General features: G+C 43.7%; 1 protein-coding gene across 3 annotated transcripts in view; it reads left to right on the top strand.

Annotated features, from left to right (window-relative positions):
* ZNF521 (zinc finger protein 521) overlaps window positions 1-16096 on the top strand; it is a 278740-nt gene extending 262644 nt beyond the window's left edge. For all 3 annotated transcript variants that reach the window (XM_060613482.3, XM_060613480.3, XM_060613481.3), the window contains one exon: window positions 15287-16096. In XM_060613482.3, coding sequence (XP_060469465.1) covers window positions 15287-15316 — 30 coding nt within the window. In that variant the 3' untranslated portion in view covers window positions 15317-16096. The remainder of the gene's footprint in view (window positions 1-15286) is intronic.
* Window positions 16097-23433: the final 7337 nt, after the last annotated feature.

Genomic DNA, 23433 nt, shown 5'->3' with positions numbered 1-23433 from the left:
TGACAGGTGAAATTCCTTCTTGCAGTATCTGCTCAGCAAGAGGCTGCTCATTTCATTCTGTTCCGAGGCAGGCAACAGGAGGGCAGCTTTATAATCAGCCCTCAAAGGACCCCCAGCCGCCCCAGAGTCTCGGGCTGATTGAATAACTCCTGGGCCTCTTCCCCTAGGCCTCCATCAGCGGGGGTCCTGTGGAAAGCAATCTCCCGCAGACTGGCACTGAAGTGAGCTTTAAACCACCATTTTCTGCTCTCCAGAGGAGCCTGGAGTACTAAAAGATAGATGGGCTGCAGATATTTTATGAGAAACTGTCAGAAGAAGAGCAGAGTAAATGTTTTTTTTCTTCTCCTTCTTTGAGTCACACACTACATCACTGTTGAATTTCTCCCAGAATCTTTTACATTTAAAGTAAGAAATTAATTGGTGGCTAATCTTTCATTCCCCCTCCTTCTTCTTCGTTGTCTTCCTCCTCTTTTTTTTTTTTTCTTAAATATTCACACAGAGGCCCTTTGCTTAACCACAGTTGCAGAAAATCAGTACCATTTGCGATGAAATATTTATAACGACAGAATGAAAAATTGGATTCATTTTCTGGACTGTAGCCGAACAGTCTGCAACTTTGCGTGGCGTTGTTTAGCATCTCTGATTCCTCCCTTCCGCCGGAGTCTTTTTCGAAAACATGCCACATGTACGCTTACCTATGCTTTGGAGGGATGCCTACCAAAACACGGAACCCATTTTGACTCTTCAAAAAGAAAAATTAGGGGAGAAAAGAGCATATTTCTGTGCTGTGGCGGGCAGGGGAGGGGGATGGTGGGCGGGCTCGCTGTGGTCCGTAGAAAGGTAGAGGATGAACCTGGTCAAAAGGAAGAATGCCAGCTTTGCAGGGAAGGCAGGGAGAAGTTTATAAGGAATACAGAGACAGTCTGGTGTGCGCTCTGTAGCAGAGTACAAACACAATCAGCAGGCCACAGTATCTGGGGGCAGATTTATAAGGGGAAATGGGAAAGCAGAACTGAGGTGTGTAAATATACATCGAATATCAGAGCTCACCTTCTTTTTTCCCTTTAGTGTTGACTGCATACGCTTTCCTTTCCACGTGACCCTCATACTCAGAGCTGCTTTCTTTCTAACAGCGTTGATTATTGCATTTCTTTTTTTTTTAAGAGATAAAGGACCAAAGGATTCTGCTAAAACAGTCTGGCGCTGTATTTCAAACGAGTGCAAAGCTGCAACAATACATTCGTTCTTATAACGGGACCAAATTGGATTTGTAGCAAGGTGCCTATCAAGTAAATTTCAGTCCACCCAACAAGTTTTCGCTTTCCTCTCCACAGATGGGCCTGAGGAGCCCAGCCATGCCCCCTTCCTTCGTTGTAGGAATCTAACAAGGGATGGCTCCCTTGCTAACAGGGTCTCCTCAGGCTCCTGTTCCAGCCCTGTGAGGTGACCTCTCATCCGTCCCCTTTTGAAGCACTGGGTTTAATTAGTTAGCGTTGTTTTGCTGGTTTTATCATGAATAAGAACAGTCAAACTCCCATCTTCAGGTCCCATGCACTGAATTTGCATCATGCGTTGCCAACTCCACAAGATCAATAATCCATATTTTATTGCACAATAAAGGCTGCCTGTAATTGAATTAGCTCATTCATTCCATCTGATTAGCCCTATTTTATTCATGGAGAAGAAAAATAATAGAAACCTACCTTCACCGCTATATTGCCTTATGTGAATGGAAAAGAGCCTTCGGCACTGTAAAACATCTCCCTAAAGATGTAGAGCATTAACGTCAGTATTTGTTTATCCTAGGGATGAACTGAATCACATGACACTGCATTGTTGTTGTTTTTTGGTTTTGGGGCTTTTTTGGTTTTGGCGATCACCAGTGTTCACATCCGTGGTGTCCATCTGTCCGCTGCTCAGCCGGCATGAGTATCCAATAACAAGAGCAAGACCCCACCTCCCAGTTCTGAAAGGTAGCTGGAATAAACGTCTTCTGTTATGCACCTTTGGAGAGATTCACCTTCAGGGATTTACCCTGAGGTCATTACCTCTTCTCCATCCATGGGTTATCATTTTCAAAAGGTTCGAATGCTTGCTCTATTCTCATTGTCACAGAATCTCAGCCCAAATTTGGATGCGGGTATTGAGAAACACCGAACAGGAGAGGGGCCCTTTATTACTGGGATCTCTCAAGATCTCAGAGCATAATACAGCTTGTATGTGACACGCACTGTCTCAGAGGGTTGGAGTTTTTCAACAGGCTTCTAGCTTTGTCTTTGCATTGCATCCCCCCCCAAAAAATAAATAAATGAAATGATTTGGAGAAATATGCTGACAGCACGAAATGATGTGTGTTCTGACACAAACTGCATCGTAGCTTAGAAATCTAGCCTGAAGTTATTTTACTGTAGCATGTCTTTGATTCTTTGATTCCAGGGAGAAACAGAATTTTCCTTGAAAGCATGTGTTTTAGGATGTGACAATAACTTTTCTCCAGTGCTGGGCATGAGTTGGGCAGATTGTTTCTACTTAGCCCTTATTACTGCTTTCTTTCTTGAAGACGGAGGTTGGGGGGGGGGGGCGGATTTTTTTTTTACATTAGTTTTTCAACAACTTAGGAGAGTCTGAAATATATACCCTGGCGAATGGAAACTATAATAGTGTGTATTCAGAATCAGTCTCCTCTCTGCAGACCAGGAAAGGGACATTGAATAGCGCTCATTTATGTACTGCCAGACGTATTTCTGCATGTGATGTGGCTTGCCGAACCGCTTTGAATGATTTCCAGTGTTATTAGGCAGACTCAGAGGAGTAACAGGCCTCATGACAGAAGTAAAGAGCCGTGTGGCAGCAATCCTTGGTGAAGGAAAGTTGCGCGTCAAACCCGGTCATCAGCGAGAGAAGCGCCCAAACACAGACTTCATTTTAATATCCGAGTTAACAACTCTCTGGGAATATTTCTCTTCCTCTTGTCCAGCTCCTTCTGTGTTGTGGCTGGTTTGCATTTGTGTTTGAAGTGCCAGGCGGTTTAATGAAGTTATTCTTTTATAAATTTTGCAACACTGAAGCAAAGCATGAGGGCTTTAAATTAGAATAAGTGCCACTTCTGTATGGCAGGTTCCTTTGAGGACTGATTAGAATGAGGCCTCCCGTTGCCAGGCCCTTTATGCATAGCAGTGTTGCTGCATGTACTGGTTTACAGCTCACCTTTGAATTTGCATGAGTGTGCACCGCGCCTGCCGCCTGGCCCTCTGTTAGAGCTGTCTTTCTTCCAGGATCATGTTAAATACTTCACTTTAAAGAGTTGTTTTTTTAATTATATTGCTTTATTGTAATGAATTAAAATTAACTTGGAGTAGCAAATTATATAAGGACGGGAGGGTTATAGATTGCTCTCACCATAGTTACAGCACATCTTTGTGCAGGGGGAACAAGAGGCTGTCCCTCTAGAAGTTCTGTGTACCCTGAGAGGGGAGGAAACTGTCCCGCAGAGACCTGGAAGCAGTTCCAGAAAAGGTGCCCAGGACGTGGGAGGAGAATGGGAGTTTAATGTGGGGGTTTCTGAAGGAAACAGAAGCTCTTCTTGGCCGGATGGAAAGCCGGGGATAGCTCCGCCATTGTAAGGCCCGAAAGATCCCGAGACAAGAGTAGATGATGGACAGGAGAAAATATGAATAAACCTGAAGACCTGATGAGGCTCAGTGAAGGATAAGAGATACACTTAAGCATTCCCGATTTCCTCTCTTCGTGCCTGCCTGTGTGAACTGGCTAATAAACGGGTGATTTCAGGGAATGAGGAGGCGGGAGGTTATTAGAGAAAGGGGACTGGAAACTTTCTACAGTACACAAAAACACACAGAGGAAAAAGGAGAGGAAAGAGCGAGCAAGAAAACAAGCACCCACCTCGAGTGTGACATTATTTCTCCTCTCTCCAAACCAGAGTTTTTGGGTTGTTTTTGTTTTACTTTAAAGTGAGGGACACCCAAATAGACTTGAATTTGTGAAATACTTGCATGTTAAAAAGACTTTCTTAGAATTTAAAACAAGGGCAGGGGCGCCTGGGTGGCTCAGTCAGTTAAGTGTCTGACTCTTGATTTCAGCTCAGGTCATGATCTCGTGGTTCATGAATTCGAGCCCCACATCAGGCTCTGTGCTGACGATGTGGAGCCTGCTTGAGATTCTCTCTCTCCTTCTCTCTCTCTGCCCTTCCCCTGCTCGTGTGCATGTGCTCTCTCTCAAAATAAATAAGTAAACTTAAAAAAAAAAAAAAAGAATTTAAAGCGAGGCTACTTTGGGCTCCTTCTAATTGCATTCTCCATGGAGGAATATATGAGCGATGAGGGACAGAAAGATCAGAGGCAAACACCAGGGATTTTACCTTGTAGAACCCATGCACGGATGTAACATCCCCCCCCCCCCCCCCCCCCCCCACGGCACATGCTCACTCCAACATCCAGCTCTGGCATGGATGTGCACATGCATGCTTACACTTAGGCAGTTTAATTGTGTAAATGATGCAAGTCAAATGTTGTCCTTTTATAGTTTTATCCGTTTTATGTACTAAAGCAAATGCTCTAGTAGACAAGCATCTGGTTGCTTGTGATGAGGAAAGACTTTTTGCTGTTACTCTTAATGATTTATAACGCGTTTGACTTACTCTTAATACGACTTCACCTCCTAGGGAGTGTGGCGGTGTTTTTAATAAAAGAAGTAATACACTGCAAGGAAGTGGCATTTCTTTCGCTTTTTGCCCAAGTTCAATAAACTATTTTTCATAATTGTTGGAATTTGGTTGAAGGGAATCCTTGTCCGTATCAAGCGGAAAAGCAGAAAGAGTCCTTCCTTGCTCCCTCCTTCTCCCTACAAAGGTTACCCTTTGAATATAAATTACAAGCCTTGTGCGTCTCTCATTCTAATCAGATGACCTTTTGAATCTAGTGGACCAGAGTTTAAATCCTAAGCCTGCCAGTCAGTTTTTAAATCAATGCCCTGTTCCAGCAGCTTTCAGGTATGTAACTTTAAATTTCAATGGATTTCAAAAACACAAATGAAATAAGTGATGCGGGTAGAATCTTGCAGCTGATGGCAAAACTCGCCCAAGTTGACTGCAAGGTCTTGGGCCAAGTAACATGACCGAGGGTAATCTCACTAACTAAGTCCTTTAAAAACAAAACCTTCCGGGATTCAAAATCTAAGAGAAAAGGGAGGAGCGGGAAACTTGTCGTGTTGGCAAGAGCACAGTTCTGAGCAATTATCAATTTAAGCTCCCATTATTTGCTGCTAATTACTACACGAGGCTGTTAAATATTTAGCAGAAGTTTGTTTAATCGCGTTTGACTGGGAAGGGGGTGCCTGAATATGGGTTGGGCAGCAAGAGTCGGTTGTGTTCATCAAGAGCCGGGCGGAAAGGAAATTTGTATTCGCCCAAGATGAACACATTACAGTGTCAGACAAGCCTTCTTTTTTTTTTTTCTTCCTCCCGCAGATTTATTTATCTTTAAGGTATCTAAAATTAGAGCACGGAGAAGGGCACTGTTCACCGATGTAAAATTGGAAGGAGGTCATTCTTAACCTTGTTTACAGATGTTCTAGTTTAGAAAGCGCCAGTGTGATAAATTAAACATTGCAGGGGGAAAAATTAAAGCTTAGCAACAACTGGCACATGGACACATCTGTCCGTGAAGCACTGACTTAATCCCTGAATATCTTATTAGACTGTATTGCCTATCAAAGCCTTCTGTCCCATAATACGCTGGGATCCTGCACTTGTAGAATCCGAGCAGCATCTTTTGGCTTCAGCCTCACTTTCACTTTTGCTGGCTTTGTATAGTTTGATTTAAATTTTCTTTTGGCTCCTTGCATGTAAACAAGTAGTTCAACTCACTGTTCTGTTTAAAAAATAAACCTTATACTTGTAATGTATTTCCCAGCGGCTGCTGTGCTCTTTTTAGTCTAGGCTTCCAGTTAACATAGTAGATACTGTGTGCTATTGCCAGTTCCAAAATGGGAAAATGTAAGCCTGGCAGGTAGGTGAAACGGATAAGGGTCAGCTAGCAACTGAAATTTTACTATCGTTTCTAAGATTTCAATGAAAAATGAAATTATGGCGATGTTAGCGTTTCCCATGTGTGACCCATGAGCAGTACTGCCCTTTTGAAACTGGTGGGCCAGAGTGGCTTGTTTTATTTCTCTGATGTTTAACTGTCCAAATTCTAGAAAATTGTTCTACATTAGCAATTTGGACATGGCATTATTTCGAAAATTAGTCCTTGCTTAGGCTTCAGAAGACTCATCCTAGACCAAGGCTAAGGTCAGTAGGTGGGTATTCTTGGGACAGTGTTAACCACCATAGGCTTTCCCAACTTGGTTTGATGTTGTGAGAAAGAGCGCCTGTAACGAAAAGAGGCTCTTTCTGAAGGGGCTCCCCACGTCTCTGCCCAGCCTGAACAATCTCCTGCCCTACGGATGACTTCCTGTCCTGAATGGTCTACACCCTCTCCCCCGATTCTCAGCCTGATTCACACTTACTCTCCCTCTGGTGCCCGTCATTCCCTTCTAACCTTCTCCTCATCACTCCAGCACCAGGCAAGTGTGACTCCTCTGAGAACTAAGTCGACTGTCTCTCACAAGAGGTGAGGTGTCCTTTCTCTGTGGCCCGTAGCATCCCATCCTCGCTGTAGCTGGTGAGTGCCGTGAGGGTGGGTGTCCGTCATCTCTGCTGCCGGCCCCGCCCAGAGATTAGAACACATCAACCAGTGCCACTCAGCAATTGCTTCACACCCAAAGCCAGCTGAGCCACCGGAGTAGCTAGAAGACCTTGGAAGCTGGCTTATACTCTCTGGGTCTTAATTTCTTTATCTATAAAATGAGATATCAGAACAGGTGCTGCTAGGACCCTCCCAGCTCTGAAATCATTTCTTTGATTCTCTGACGTATTCATTACTTACACATATAATTGATGCCTGCTATTAAATCTAGATCAGCAAATTAAGGATGACGGCTCTTCTGTTTGTTCAAAGTAGATAGTCCAACTATTCATACCTTATATATGAATTCTAAGTTTAATATCGATCCTTTGTTAGATTGCAAATATTCCTAAAACGGCATTGATTAATTGCCACGAAAATGTACTACCTTTGTTCACTGATGGTACATGGATGTCACATTGCTGAATGAGTGGACATTTTTGGAGACACTCGATTCTTCATACAAGCAATGCCATTTATGATATATCTCAAAGGATATTACGTATCCTTTCCAAAAGTTCTCAACAATCGCCCACTCGCCCCCATTGACTATATTTGAAGATGGTATGTGATATAGCCCCATGCAGTGTATGTGTCCCTTTTGCTATCCTTTTTGTTTGTTTTTAGATTTAGCGGAGGAGATACCTCTTGGCCTGAAGGCTAAGCAGCATGCTCAAGCATGGCACAGCAAACTCATTGTGTTTTCAAAACACTGTAAAACAGTGATCGTCAATTGGGGGTGATTGTTTTCCCCACCAGGGAATACGTGGCAATGTCTAGAGACAGTTATGGTTGCGACAACAGGCATGTTTTTGATAGAGGCCAGAGATGCTGCTGAACATCCCACAGTGCAGAGGACAACCCCCGCCCCACCCCCCGCCAAGCAAGGAATTGTCCAGCCCAACATGTCAATAGTGTTGGGGTTGACTGTTGAAAGGCAAGTCCCACTGGCCTTCTAGAATCTATTTAATTTGTAGGCTTCTCTCTAGAACAAAGCAATTGAGTGACACATTTTGTGTAATGACTAAGAAATGGCTTCTTGGATTGTCTTTTGGTTTCCTTTGGATGAGAGAGAAGAGCTTAATGCTGCAAATATATGGCCAAGACTTCTAAACATAAACTCATGAACATGCCAATGTCCGCATGCTTCAAGGTTATCTCAGACCATCCTTTTCTAGACTTATTTAGCATGAATGTTCAAAGAACAACAACAATAAAAATGTAATTCAGTGAAATTTACTAGAATGTGAAATCATTTCTTATGGGAGATGTGATGGAAACGTCATTGCCAGAACCACTTAAAACGAGTACGAACTTTATAAAACAATTCTGTTCTAGCAAGGGGATCGACTAAATAACCTAATGGTCCTTTTCTATCGTTAAGATCTTGTATTTTTCTGGTCACTTCTGATGACACCCTTTCACATTTTGCTTTAATATGACTTGGTGTCATCCAGAAAATGCTTTGAGATGTCAGGCCAAGCCCATGTGAACTGTTAAATGTCAAAAGAAAATGCACCCGTGTCTCTGTAAGTTCATGGCGATGGTATTACCATGTGAAAAAATACAAAGGGAAATTCTGTCAGTGCAAACATGATCATAGATGCAACATTCATGGCATTAAAGAGAGGGGCAAAAGCATATGACAGTTTCTGAAATGCCATTGCTGTGTCAAAACAAAAGAGTAGGACCCCATTTTAGTAAATTCTACCAAAGTAAAAATTATGAGTCAGCTTTCCTGGCTATGAAAATGGCTATTTATGTTTTCAGAGTCCCAAAACACTTTGGGAAGTATTATTTATCTTTTAAGGACTATTCATTAAAATATAACATATCTTACAAAATTGCACATACCCATGTGTATGTTCCTGCGGGTTCCCGGGTAAGGTTCGCGAAACACAATTACCCAAAATTTCTCCAGCCAGGAATTACATGGATTGTGGAGAGTGGAAACTCTGGGGTGGCAAAATGGGGTCTAATTGGTACTTCTGGATGATTTGGGTCTTCCGTGTAATTTTTAGAACATTACTAATGGTACTTCTAGCACTGTAGCAGTTTCAGTTTTAATTAATTTAAAACTCTGAGTACTTCTGTAGTTGTTTGGACTTCGAAAATGTTCATTTATTACATTCACATCCCATTAACCTTATTAAGGCGTTTAAAGGCTGCCCTTTGCCATAGTTTTTCTCTAGCGTGTGGGGGGGAATAAACCCCAGTATCCCGTCGTCATGAGGTGCCTACACTTTTAAAACTATTTCGCTAGCAAAAGAAGTTGGGGGTGAAAAAGAGAGAGGGTGGAAATGTAAAAATCTTGATTAGAAAGTATAATTTAATAGAACATGTATTGAACCAAATGTATTGATTAATGTAGAAGATATAGTACTTGTATTGATTCAAACCAGAGATTTAGTACTAAAAGCTCTGAGCCAAAAAGCTGTTGCAGATTGCTACAAAAGTCAGTTTAATGCTGTCCTTGAGAATGCCTTCACAAAGAAATTCTTCTAATGTTTGAGGACTAGGTGGAATGCGGTATATGTCAGTTTGATCCCGGAGGGTTTTATTTTGTACTCTAATAGCTGTTACGAGCCTACATTATATCCAAGGAGTAATTTTCCTTAGGGGTGCCCGGCTCGCTTTGTGTCAATATTCTAGCATTTTAAGTCACGTACAGTATATGCTTCTGGGAACAGGGAAGGAGCCAGCCAGACTCATAATGGTCTGCATTCATTAATAAAGGCAGAAGCTTCTGTCCCTCCATTGCCCACTACAGGGATGCCTCTTTGGCCTTCAGGGACCCGTACAGACACATTTAAAGAAAGCTTTATTTTGAGTGGGCAGGAGATGAAATGTAGGACTTGCAGGCATTTCCTAAGTCAGCTATATGCCCGAGCACAGGGGTGACCTTAATGGGTCAAAGAAGAATGCAGGTCAAAAGACTTATTATCCAGCCTGTTGGAAACCAATTGCTTTTGTTTAAAAAAAATAAAATAAAAAATAAAAAAAGCAGTAGGGCTTAAAGGTGGACGGTAATGTAGAATTCTGCGTGCAGCCCGTAACTGTGTGTGTGCTGAAATATGCCTCTGGAAAAATACGAGCATACAGATTATCCATAGTGTTTACAGATAAAGGTCCAACCCTAGTGATAAAAGGAAGGCTAATATAATTAGTTAATCAGTGATGATTGATTACGGATGTTTGCATTCTTCAACTAAAGAAAAAACAACACGCCGCCATGGTGCTGTCACCATCTGTTGAAAGAAACAGCCACACTTAATCTTTATATTTCTTTTATTTCTTCCCGCCTTGCATTGTTACAGAGCCACAATTGCCTCCTATTTCATCTGGTTGGAAAACATCTCATTTAAATTGAATACAACTGCCGTTTAAATTCAGGATCCTGATGGCATGGTGAATTAGTGGAAAGCTTGTTATTTCTATTTTTTTTTTCTTTCCTTTTTAAAGTAGCATGCTGGCTCTTTTTCTTACTTTTAAAAGCTTGTCAGAATTTGTTTGAGACAAAGGGCTATAAATAGGCAAGTCATGGTAAAAATGATTAACATATTTGAATCAACAGATCTCACAAAACTTCCATTCAAACGCAGTTTTTATTTTTATTACCATCACTACTTAACATTTTACTGATGGCAACAAGAGAGTTACAGAGCCAGACGAGACGTGACCTCTGCCAAAATTTTGGACAAGTGAGGGCAATCTGTGGCCACAACTTTTGGGGGTGGGCACTCAGACTCTCCTCCCTGGGAAGGTAGATTCCCCCTGGGCTTTCCTCCAAAGTTTAACTTCATCCTTGTTGTTGGTGCGAATATTCAGATTCACCTCAAGATCGCAGGAAAATGGGGTAACTTGGCCAAGGTGAACAGTTTCAGGAGATCACGGGGTTTTATTTTTTATTTAAAAATATTTTGCTTGGATTGCATGTTAAATAGGATTAAGCCGTTTGACCAGTAAACGTGGTCAGCTCTCAGAAAGGAGGAGGCTGAATTAATCATTTGTTAGCGTGCCAAAGCCCAAGATGAGAATTCCAGTCTTGTGAAATGAAAGGCATCTCATATTTTAAAAGAGATGCATGCATGGTGCTAGTAGGGAATTTTGAAGGTCCTTGTCTGGTTTTTAGCTTTCCAAGTTTAATTTCACATTTATAGGGGGGAAAAACCACACTCCTCCCAAATGGGGCCCTTTACCGTAAGGAGAGTGGTTTTTGAAACCTGGCTATTAAGGTATCATACGTAGATGGATCTTCTTTTAAGCTTTAAGGTGTGCTGTGGATTTGGTTTTTGTTTTTGTTTTTTGGGGTTTTTTTTCCTTAACACAAACCCCCCTCGTGTAAAACAACTGTTCATAACTGGGATTAATGGTTTGCAATTTTCAGTTACTTAGACATGGGGTCTCCAAGAGATGGCTTTTTGCAGAGTAGAATATGGCTCTCGGTGGGATTTCAGAAGTTTTCTTCTCTTCCTACTTCCTTTTCTGTCGTCACCCCCTCACACGCCCCCGTCGCTTTGCGCTGGTGTTCTCCTCGATTATGTAAAACGCTTTCCCTTCATCGGAACAGATCTTTTTCCCCATAAACTGTCATTGCATTAAAGTACTTTGGGGACCGTGAATTGCTGTGGAAAAGCAGTGATACGACCCACTGCTTTGTTCGAGTGTAGTGTTTCCTCTGGACCCAAAGAGCGCGAAACTCTCAGGTGGAAGAAGGCTGCTTGCTGACAGCCTCCTTGCTGGGCATCCACGGTTGTACCGTGGCGACTCGGGACCAGTGTCCTGGACGGAGCCAGAGCAAGGGGGAGCTGGGCCAGTGGCCCACCGTCTCTTCCTGCTTAGTGCCTCTCTTGCCCACTGTTCATCTTTCCCACTTGTTCCCGGTTCTCCCTTTCTAAAGAAACCGTGTCAATGATCTTAAAAAAAATTCGGGGCGCCTGGGTGGCTCAGGCAGTTGAGCATCCAACTCTTGATAACGGCTCAGGTCATGATCTATCTCACTGTTCCGTGGGTTCGAGCCCTGCGTCACGCTCAGCGTGGAGCCTGCTGGGCATTCTGTCTCTCTCCCTCTCTCTCTGCCCCTCCCCACTCACACTGTCTCTGTCTCTCTCAAGATAAATAAATAAAGTTAAAAAACACTTGTTAATAAATAAATAAAAAGAAGGCTCCCATGAAGCAACTTCTTGTTTCTCTTAACACAGGATCTTCAGTGAAGTCTGGAGACTCACACTCTGAACCTTTTTCCTCCAGTCCTTAAAGTCAGCCCAACCTATGCAGTTCAGACACCCATTCCTTCCTTCAGAAAATGAAATTGGGGGGCGCCTGGGTGGCTCAGTCGGTTAAGCGTCCAACTTCGGCTCAGGTCACGATCTCGCGGTCCGTGAGTTCGAGCCCCGCGTCGGGCTCTGTGCTGACTGCTCAGAGCCTGGAGCCTGTTTCAGATTCTGTGTCTCCCTCTCTCTCTGACCCTCCCCCGTTCATGCTCTGTCTCTCTCTGTCTCAAAAATAAATGAACGTTAAAAAAAAATTAAAAAAAAAAAAGAAAATGAAATTGGGCCATTTCTATCTTCAGTGACTCAGAATAAAGCGTAGGGGTGAGGGGACAGACACGGCCCAGGGTTCCTTGAAGGTGGTGCGGGAAAGCCTTTGAGGACTGGGTTTCTTTTGCTTTCAGTGCAAATATGCCTTACCCAAGACTGCCTACCAGAATTCCCGCTTCCCATCCTGACAGTCACTACTAGGGGTGGACACGGGACTCCGGGAGCCTGTCTTAACTTCACCCTCAGTTGAGTGGGAGCAAAAAAAAAAAAGAAAAGAAAGGAAAAAAATGACAATAACTAATGTCAATCATATGCAGGCATCTCTACACCAAGAGAACTTACTGCCTTTACCGTGTCCCGTGCCAGATTTCCCAGTTACACATTATTTGTATTAGGGCTCTTTATTTTTGTGTAAGCTTGAATTGCCCAAGCCGTAATCTTGTCTTTCTCTCAAATGATCTATCTTTTTCTCTGGTCATATGAAAAGCATAAATCCTTTATAGTAGCAACTTCAGTCTGTTGTAATAAGTAATTCACATGTATTTGTTCATTTCTCTGCACCTCTGAAGAGGCTTCTATGGCTTTGGTTTAGGATGAAAGCATCTGAGACACAACTATTGCTAACTGTTACAGCCAATTCATGTTAGGTTTTCGTCTTGCAGTATCTGAATAGAGGCGCGTACCGAAACACTGGAGCGATTGCAATATATCTTCCTTTATTAACCTCCAGAATCCTATCAAATATGGAATGTCTCTTGTAAGCACTTAAACATTTAAAACTAATGTTATTAAATTTGTTTGTTTAACTTTGGTTTAAAAAAATCCATTGCCCATCGGTGTCCTATCATTTAGGTAACTTTTGTCATAAACGAAAAACCCGATCAGACTTGACCCTTTGAGACAACAAAAGGCTCAGACAGGGTATTTTGAACATATGAACTCTTGTATTGTTTATAAACTCTGATCATCACTGTGTTCATTTTTAAGGAAATAGGAAAGTTTTTTAGTCTCCTCGGTATTTTGATTACTCTTTCTGTCTACCTATTGGTGAAAAATAATTTTCAGAAGTATTTAGAATCAATACAAAGAAAAAAAGGCTTGGCATAAAAATCATCTGTTCCTGTATGCACTGTTAGGCTAGTGCTACTAAGTAGGAAAAAAGATCCAGGCTTATCTTCCACTGCATTAATAACAATAGGTATGCTTTCAATAAGGGAGAGTGAAATAAGGTTCCTCATCTTACTGGTTGCCAGGCTTCAAAAATGCACTAAGTTTGAAATGGAGAAGGGGAAGCCTGGTGCTCTGGGCCCCCACCGGGCAAGCGTCTGGTCATTCAGTAGTATTCACAGAGCAGGCAATTTGCTAATCATGGAGGATAAAGAGATAGCAAAGATCTGTAAGGCTTAAAAACTCTGCTTTAAAAACTTCCATAGCACCTGTTCACCTCCACGACCCAGCCTGAACTCCTTAGCAAGGTGCAGAAGGCGCTCCGTAACCAGGCCCCAAGCTACCGTCCAACTTCCCTTCTCATCAGTACTCTTGGTTCAGGACACTGTAGGAGACTCCATCCAATCTGAACGAGTTACAGGTCCACGAACATACCTTGTGTATTCTCGCTTCATTGCCTTCAGTTATGGGAGCCTGGTGGCCCAGAGTGCCCTCCGTACATCCCCAATGTCCTTTCATGTTTCCAGCATCAACTCAAATGTCACGTTACACACGTTACTCCAAAGGCTAAGCAATATTAGGTGTGATCATGGCATTTCTGTGTTCATTTCCGATACAGTTCTTCCATATTGCTCTGCCATCTTGTGCCCGTGCGACTTTCTTCTTTAGACTGTGAGCACTTGGAAGGCACGAAGGCAGGGACCATCCCATTCCCTTCAGTAGCCCTTGGCTAGCTAGTCATTCACTTGGCCGCGTCTTTACGATGACTGCAATGCTGTGGGCTGCGCCAGGTGGTGATACAAGTGTTCAACAGAAGTTTGTGAAGGAATGAATGAATGAATACCAGAATTTCTGACATAGGGAGAGAGCCAGGCCTACAAATAACCAAAGACAAGACCTCAGATATGTACTCTATGAGCGCTGCAAATGCAGGAGGAGAGCAGAGGAGGGAGAAATTGGTTTTAGATGAGAGGAGCATGGAACTGGTTGTATCTCGAGCTAGACGTCAAGGTTCTGAGCAGAAGAGATGCGTCAGGGGAGGGTGTGTAAGCTCAGAGATGGGACATCACGGCTCAGGGACAGTGCAGAGGAGGAAAGGTGGAAATCAGGCCCTCTGCAGACTTATGCTCCGAATGAATGTCCCTGGTCTGGGGCTATCCCCCAGTGGAGGAGGAGGTTGTTCACTCAGAAAGGGAACGCACCGTGTGGAGGGAGAGGAGACAACCAAAGTACAGCAAAGGCTGCTTCCGCGGGGGTTGGGGGTGGGTGCAGCTGTTATGATGTGCTCCTGAGCCATGTTGTGACAGCCCCAAGCCCACCCCCCAGGAGAGGAGCTGGGGAAGCTTCCTGCCCCCTCTGTGTGTTGTTGGCCAGGCAGCCCTTGCCTGTACAGGCCATATTCAGGGACAGATAGAGCCTCTGCTGTCAAGACGTTCCCACCTGAGAGCAATGAGAACAAAAGCATCTGTAATGGAAATAATGCACAGATAAATAAAACTGTGAAAACAGTGCTATCCTGGTCTTTGAAAAGCAGGTCTTGTTTTGGTAAGAAGGGACGGCAGGTGGGAGGGTCTTCTGGGAAGGCCTGGCAGAGGCAGAGAAGAGGAAAGGCATGGGCCAACCATCTCACCTCCCACAGGCCGCTGGCCCTGCCTCTCCCCGCCATGGTACTCACTGGGGGCAGCGAGGGGTCAGGGCCCTGGCAAGCACCTATCCAGCAGCGTGCAGAAACACAGTTCACGTCATTCTCAATCCACCAGCATGTATGGCTACTTGGTCTGATGACAATAAGATCGCTTAAGTGTTTTCTTCCCTTTTTCTTTTTCTTTACAGAATCATACGATGACCCAACACAGCAGTTAGTGCAAGTTCCGTCTCTCAAGGAGAATTACTTTTGTGGCACAAAAAGGGAACATGTTTTACTCTTTGCACGAAACTTTCATTGTTAATGTATAATATTCAGAAACATTGTATTGTACCATAAAACTTGTATTATCAAACTGTTGGATGTTCATGTGTTTGAACTTTTGAGCACCGGATAGACTCCTTGTATATAAAGTGTTGCACATGTATTATGTCGTCTGATACTAAAATGGTCTTATAAAGACAAGTGGACTTGGGCCCTGTTCAGGCAGGATTTAAAAAAAAAAAAAATGTGAGCAAAACGGCTTAAGAGAAAGTATTTTCGAGGAAGACAGATTAAAACAACTTACAAATGAGACTATGTTTGGACTTCCTTTTATTTACACTTAAGCCTAGAATTTCTCTTTTGGTATATCAACGGTTAAATCCAAGACTATTTTTTATTGCTGAAGATTCTTGCAAACCACGAAGAGATGTTCTCACAAAACAGAACCCCACAGCTGGATAAGGCCCGTATATATATTTGTAAGCCTTGCAATGTGACAGGTAGCATCACTATATATGCAATAGTTGTTATGTAGACTGTCAAAGATTTTTTTTTTTCCTGGATACATTTGAAGCTTTGAGTGTTCAAGGTTTTCCTTAATGATTTCACACAGCCAAATTCTTGAATCAGTTGAACTAACCTGTATGTTACTGTTATTAATGTTTACTCTGCGGTCTGAACCTGGAGATTACTGGAATTGTTTTCCAAGAGGAAATAAATTCAGTTTACCATTAGGTATGAGTGTATTTGTGTGTTTTCTTTTTCCAGTTACTCTACCATTAAAAAAATCTAATCGCCTGCACCCTTGGAGGTGAAATCTGCTCTTGAACATATCACAGGATAACCTCGATCATATTTAACCTTTTCACACTGGGCCAAATGCAGCCGCGAGGAGATTCATCACACTGCATCGGGAAAGAATCAGACCCAATATACTCCTCCTCCCTCAGATACTACCAGGTCACATTGTACTGGAGGATTCTGACATCACAGATGGATGTGATGGCTGTTTTCTGCATAATTTGCAGCCCAATTCATGTCATGCTGTGCAAATCTGAACTCGAAGTAGATGGCTGCAATTTGAAAGGCAGTTTGGCTTATGTGTACTTAAGAAGCAGCTTTGTTCATTCAGAAGACAAAGCACAGAGCAGGGAGCCAGGCGGCTGTTGGTTCGAGCTCTGGCACTGACTCCCCGTGTGGCCTTCTCCAAATCGCTCCGCCTTCTGGCCTTGGCTCCCCTGGCCAGGGGAAGTAACACAGCCTGCTCATCGGCCTTGACACAGGCATGGGGTGCCTCTGGAAGAGAGCTGGCCTCACAGCCTGCAACAAAATGGGGAATGAGCAGCAGCTCCAATGTCAGAGCCTTTTTGTTTGGGGAAAGGAGAGCATGGCCATGTGTGAGTTGAGTCCTGATACATGTTGAGTCAAAATTGGTAAGTATACACCTGATATTGATGGGCAACTTTCAACCACATCGTGCTTCAGATATTTCACTTACTACGACTCTTTTAACCTCTTTGAAACTCTGAGGACCTCAAGCAGACCTTTAAACCTTAAAGAGAGAATCCTCAACAGTACTTTTTTGATGGGGAGACTGACGCATGGCCCGATTTACTCTATTCTGTCAGCGAGGGCCCCCATGCATGAAACCCAGACTGCTCACCCCACCATTCTCAAACCGTAGCCTGCGTCAGGATCATCTGGAGGGCTTGTTACATCACAGGGCGCCCACCTGATGCCCAGAATTGCTGATTTAGTAGGCCTGAGGTGGGGCTCCAAATTGTGCAATTCCAGGAGGTTCCCAGGTGATGCTTCTGCTCCAGGTGTGGGGGCCCCACTTTGAGAACCACTGCTCTACCCCATTTCCAAATTAACCGAGTGCATTGAACGTGAATAACCATGCAGAGTGCTGGAAAATTATACCATTTATTTTGTTACCAATAAAGAAAAAAAATTGGTCAAACTTTAAGATCATTCAGAAACAAATACCTCATGGTGTGAAAGTATGTGTGCTGGCCAGTGTTTCATGTGTGTATTTAGTTTCTTAATGCTAGGAAAACCTACATCTATACATTTCACAATGGATTGCCAGCATGCTATTTAATTAAAAAGCTTTTTCACCAGCTCCATAAATAATGAAGTATGCTGAGAATATGCAAGTACATTCATAATTAAAATACTCAGCTATATTTAAAAAAAATTAAGATCTCTGGTCTATTCAAGGATTTTGCATTTAAAATGAAATAGCCACACTTAATAATGATTTTTTAAAGGCTTTAAAACTGCTGGTTATTAACGAGTGGGTTATATTTCACTAAAAGTAAGCTGCTCTTCATTCATGGAAAGCAGGTGATGGTATTATCCCAGGGATGGATCCCAAGTTGCCTTTCACAGCCTTGCTTCTAAGGGACTTCCCAGACTTTCTAGTAAACAGCAGAGGCTGGTGTTCATTCTCCTAGAGGCTGTCACACGGCTGGCCACTGGGCTCCTCCAACATGCACAGTTCAGCCTCTTCCCCGACAAAGCTCGAGGCCAAAGGAGCTGACCCTTCCTTGCTCCACATGCTTGATCCTCTGGTGAGTACAAGGTCATTCAAATGTAGCAGGTCCTGGGGCACCCTGGGTGGCTCAGCTAGCTAAGCGTCCAACTTCAGCTCGGGTCCTGATCTCACGGTTCGTGGGTTCAAGCCCCACCTGGGGCTTGGCTGTCAGCACAGAACCTGCTTTGGATCCTCTGTCTCCCTCCCTCTGCCCCTCCCCCACTAGTGTCTGTGCTCTCTCAAAAATAAATAAACTTTAAAAAAGTGTAGTAGGTCCTTCCTTACAACCAATGGTTCATTGGGTCATGACTAAGCAGTGTGTGGTGCTTGGTGCCTTATTTCCTACTTCATTCCGAGGAACATAAGTCAGTTTAAAGATTAACAAAATGTTATCAGGAAAATCAGAGTCAGGCAGAGAGGAGGAAATACACTAAGTAGTTACCTTTTTTGTGCTTCAGTTTTGGTTTTGAATGTGTTTTAGTATTGACGTTGACCTTCCTAGTAGTAAAGGGAGAAAAAAAATGAACAGAAAGGCAGGAATATATCAGCTTCTTTGAAAAAAAAAATCTTTTTTAATGTTTATTTATTTTTGAGAGAGAACACGACAGGGAGGGGCAGAGAGGGAGGGAGACACAGAATCTGAAGCAGGCTCCAGGACCTGAGCTGTCAGCACAGAGCCTGACATGGGGCTTGAACTCACGGACTGTGAGATCATGACCTGAGCTGAAGTCAGATGCCTAACCGACTGAACCACCCAGGCACCCCTATACCAGCTTCTTAAGAGAGATTTTTGTCCCCTAGTACTTCATTCCCAAAGAAGTTTCTGGAAGACCTGATGTACCAGCAGGGGCCAGTATAAAAGCCACTCTTACTATAATTTTATGATCTAATGCCATGCTTCTCCTCTGGAAGAATGCTACTGGGTCTATGGGTAGAGGCTAGAGACACTACAAACATGCCACAATCCACAGCACAGGGGCCCCAGAACGAAGAATCATCCACCCCAAAATGTCAATCAATAGCGCTAAGGTTGGGAAACTGCTCTAATGTGAAGTTTCCTATGATTTCTCAAGGACCTTTTACATTGCAATCACCTAGGGGACTTCAAAAAGCTCCACTGCCTGAACTGCACTCCCGGAGAGTCTGACTCAATTGGTCCAGAATGCAACCCGGGCATCAGAAGTGCCCCAGACAACTCCAGCACAGCCACGGTTGAGAACCCGTGGGCCGAGCTAACATTCTCAGGCCAGTGTGCTGGACCCAGGACCGGAAATTTGAAAAGAACATGCAAGGAGTAGAGAAGTAGCATGGGTCTCAGACTCTTCTTCCCTCAACATTACCTTTTATAACTGGGCCTGTAATGATGATTTTAACTCCAAAGGAACATAATAACCAATACTGAGTTTAGGGAAAAGGGGGAAACGACGCAGAACCTCATCACCCTTACACCTGGTCCAGGATTGCAAACACAGTGAGAGAGAGAGAGAGAGAGAGAGAGAGAGAGATCGGGCCCAGTGGGGACTCTGATGACCTGGAGAGCAAATGCCCCATCACCTGCCCCAACTGTCGCCTGGAGGGAAAGCAGCCTGTGAGGCCAGATTGCCCAATGTCTCAGGAGAAGCCAGCAATCCGGGTGGGTAAGTGCCATGTGCCAGTTTCTAAACGTTGGCAACCTACTCCATTTTTTACTCAAACTCTGCTGCCCCCCACTGTGTGGGCCATATGAGACACACTTTTCAGGCCAGGTCCGGCTCTTGGATGGCCGATTTTGACCTTTGGCATCGATGATTCTTTTTTTCTAATTATTGTCATCCCCAACTATTTAAAATGTCTGTTTTAAAATAATTGTGTGGTTTTGGTATATAAGAGTTTGAGTTATGCTTTGTTTGAAATTGGTATCGCACACACTTTCAAAGCTCCTCTGCAGCCTCCACGTTTATGCGGTCAGGCTGAGCACCAATCTCCCGAATGGATGTGCTCTCTGTAAGTCTACTCCCATTCCTGGACATTTAGATTTCAAACAGATTTTTTAAAAATGATGATGGGTAACAAATAGCAGAAAGTACAAAATTCTCTGTTGTGAGTCAGATGATGCTATATTCTGTGTTGTTAATGGAGGCCAGATTAATGTGCTTTGGGGATCGTGCAAATAAATGGGTTGACATTCTACACTGAAAGCTGATAAGTGTAGTCAGGGTTCCAGCCCAAATGGAAGGAAGTGGCATCAGAGGCAGCCTTTGGGGATCCCCCCGCCACAGACTTATTAGGCTCCTTGGAGCAGCACTGGGTCTGTTCCAGAACCTGGACAAGGACTCCAATGAACCCTCAAGTTCCACTCTATAGAGCATGGCAGCTCTGCCTTTGGGGGTGCGACATTGCAGAACCCTTGAGAAAGGAAGTTTGGAAATCCAGATCCCACTAGAGAACACCTGCAAATGCTTCTCCACTCTGCTCCGGCAGGCCAGAGCCTCTCACCATCTCCCTTGTGTGGAGGGAGCTCTACCAGACATACTGAAAACTCCTGGAGTCCAAGGAAGAGGGATGATTTAGGGCAAAATGACCCAGCATGGGTTTCTGGAAGGTTCCCAACACTCAGGTCTGGCTGGCACTGCATTCCTGGGTGAGAGCCTCTGGAGGCTGAGGAGTAGCCATGACCATCTCCGCCAGATTCCTCGGTAATGAAGTCAGCTGTCAACTCCTTGGGGGGAAAAGCACAGAGCCCCTTTATTTCCAAACAGGTGTTGCAGCATATTAAAGGTTGAATTCCATCTTATGCTCACATCCTGAATGAGCCAGTTTGCAAGCAAGCTCAGTTCTTTCTGCAAAGAGGGAAACTTGGCAATGGTGGAGGCTGAGTACTTAAATGGCAATCAACTTCTGGCTCATATCAATTAATTCCTTCATGGACTTCTGCCTAAGTATAGCATCTTGAATTCCCAGCTGCGGAGGCTATGAAAAGCAGCCCAAACAACACACACCACGATCTAGGGGAGAGCACACGGCTATGCTATCTCAGGGCAACAATGGATGCCAGTTTGGGGCTCTCTCTTTGTTTACCTGCAGAATACAGGATAGGACATACACCCCATTCTCTAGATGGGAAATTCTTCAAGAAAACTTCTGCTAAGTCTAAGTGAAATCATTCTGAGGGGAATCACCTCCTTTGGGCTTTAAAATATCCAGATTGAAAGCGACCATGAGATGTGGAAGCAGAATGGGCACTAGGGAATCAGAGAATGGCTTTGTTGTTACTCAGACACCAGGAAAACCTATCCAAAAAATGGCCTTCAACCCAAGGAACTTACTAGAGTCTTCTCCATCTCTGTCTCACATGAACGGGGAGCATCTTGATCAAGATACGCAGCCAGGCTGAGAGTGAATATTGGTAGTACCATGGGAGATTTAGCAATTCTTCAATTCATCTGGTCAGTGCAGACTACAATTCCGAGCACGACATCTACATGGGGATGTGAATTTCAAATGCTTCAAAACTCAGGTGGTCTCACCTGATCTAACGAGCTAATAATGTGGCTATCACCAAGGCATAAGCAAGAAAGTCAAGCTTGCCTGGCAGAAGCAAAGTTATTTTTTCTCCCCCTGCATGTGAAACATCCCTGGTTTGTCTCCCTCCCTGCCCTCCTTTCCTGAACCAGAGGAAGATTTTAGTTCTCTTCTACAGGAGACAAAAATCTTTGGTTCGCTAAGGGTCATGCGCCGTCCAACAGAGTAGCCACTAGCTATTTAAATATGTGGCTTTTTAGATTTAAACTAATTTAAATTAATACTTAAAAGTCAAGTTTCTCAGCCTCTCTAGGAGCATTTCAAGTGTTCAGTGGCCAATATGGGGCTGGTGGCTGCTGTGTGGAACAGCACAGATGTGGCACATTCTTCTCATGGTGGAAAGTTCTATCAGGCAATCCCGTGAGTCTCACCCCCACCCCACTCCAGCTCTTCTGAACCCTTTCACATACAGAAGCCCCTCTTCCTCTAGTTCCTTTAATATCTGCCTCCTATCTGCATACCTTTCTCTTTTCTTCAAATGCACACAGGATTCCTCTCTTAAAAAGAAAAAAACAAACCTTTTTCTTCTTGACCCTGAGGCTTCCTCACAAGACTGTTCTATTTATTTCCTTCATTTTCTTCCCAATTTCTCAAATCTGTGGCCTCCATTTCCTGACCACTGACTCACTCCTTCCTCACCTGCCAGGCTGTCTTCCATCAATATCCTTTTACTGGAAATGTGTTCCCAAGGTCACTAGTGTCCTTCCTTCTGCCACCCCCCACCCAGTCCCCATTCTCCCCTGCCTTTCAATAATTTAAACATCAGTCACGTGGTGCCACGTTCCTGCTTGGCAAGATTTCTCATGTTTATCCTCTCCTTTCTATTTCCAACGACAAGACCCTAGGGAGACCCTTCTTGTCTACATACCTCTGACCTCGCCCCCCGTACGAGTCCCTTCTTGTATGTGTCCGCCATGTTAGTCTTTATAAAACATTTACTTCACATCATTTTCTCATTCAACAAATACCGATGGTTCCCAGAGTAAGTAGTGAAAAAGGGCACAGTTTTGATAGAATGTGAATCTTTTCCTGCCACTTGCTAGCTATGTAACCCAGAACAACTTACTTTGCTTTTCTGAAACTTATTTCCTTTTTTTTTTTTTTAATTTTAATGTTTATTTTTGACAGAAAGAGAGAGCATGAGCAGGGGAGGGGCAGAGAGAGAGGCAGACACAGAATCCGAAGCAGGCTCCAGGCTCCGAGCTGTCAGCACAGAGCCTGATGCGGGGCTCGAACTCACGAACCGTGAGATCATGACCTGAGCTGAAGTCGGACGCTCAACCGACTGAGCCAACCAGGCGCCCACTTATTTCCTTCTTTAATTTGAATCTTTACAAGTTTTTGTAGAATTTTTGCCACTGTGACTATCAGTGGCTAAAAATACCTAAAGTATGTTAGATGCCCTGTATAAGAAAGTTGCTGCTTTAAATGTTATCTTTATTTACGATAGGCTCTTTTTATGTTGATTCTAGAATCACTGCTTTTTCTCCATTGTACCTCTTGACCCTCTGAGTCCATCACATCACTACTCCTTCACAGTCTTTCTAAAATGCACCACTTTTACCATGTGTCCTGTTTATGAAGCCCTGGAGTAATGGTCTATTATCCTCCACAGAAGATACATATTCCTTTGGCCTTCAAGAGTGTTTTAACCTTGCCCAACTACCCAGCAGTCTTTCCCATCCAGCTTCAACTGGTTTCAGTGGGTCAAGTCAAAGCATTCTCCTTTGCACGTCTAGATCGTTCCTTTCTTTTATTATTCACTTCTATATATTCCATCCCCTCACACGCTCTTCCTACTTCCTCCCCACCTACCAAAACTCTGTGCAGTCTTCTGGTCACAAACCCAACCCCCTCTTCCTCCATGCATCCCACCCCAAACTGTACCATCACTTCCTTTCTAGAAATTCCTATTGCACTTACAACCTACCTTAGCAATTAATGTCTTCCTTGAAAACCAGTTTTGTCTTC

This window comes from Panthera onca, chromosome D3 (genome assembly GCF_046562875.1).
Source record: "Panthera onca isolate mPanOnc1 chromosome D3, mPanOnc1 haplotype 2, whole genome shotgun sequence".
NCBI lineage: Eukaryota > Metazoa > Chordata > Mammalia > Carnivora > Felidae > Panthera > Panthera onca.
Note: the sequence above shows the minus strand (reverse complement) of the source record. Positions and strands in the feature narration are given on the sequence as shown.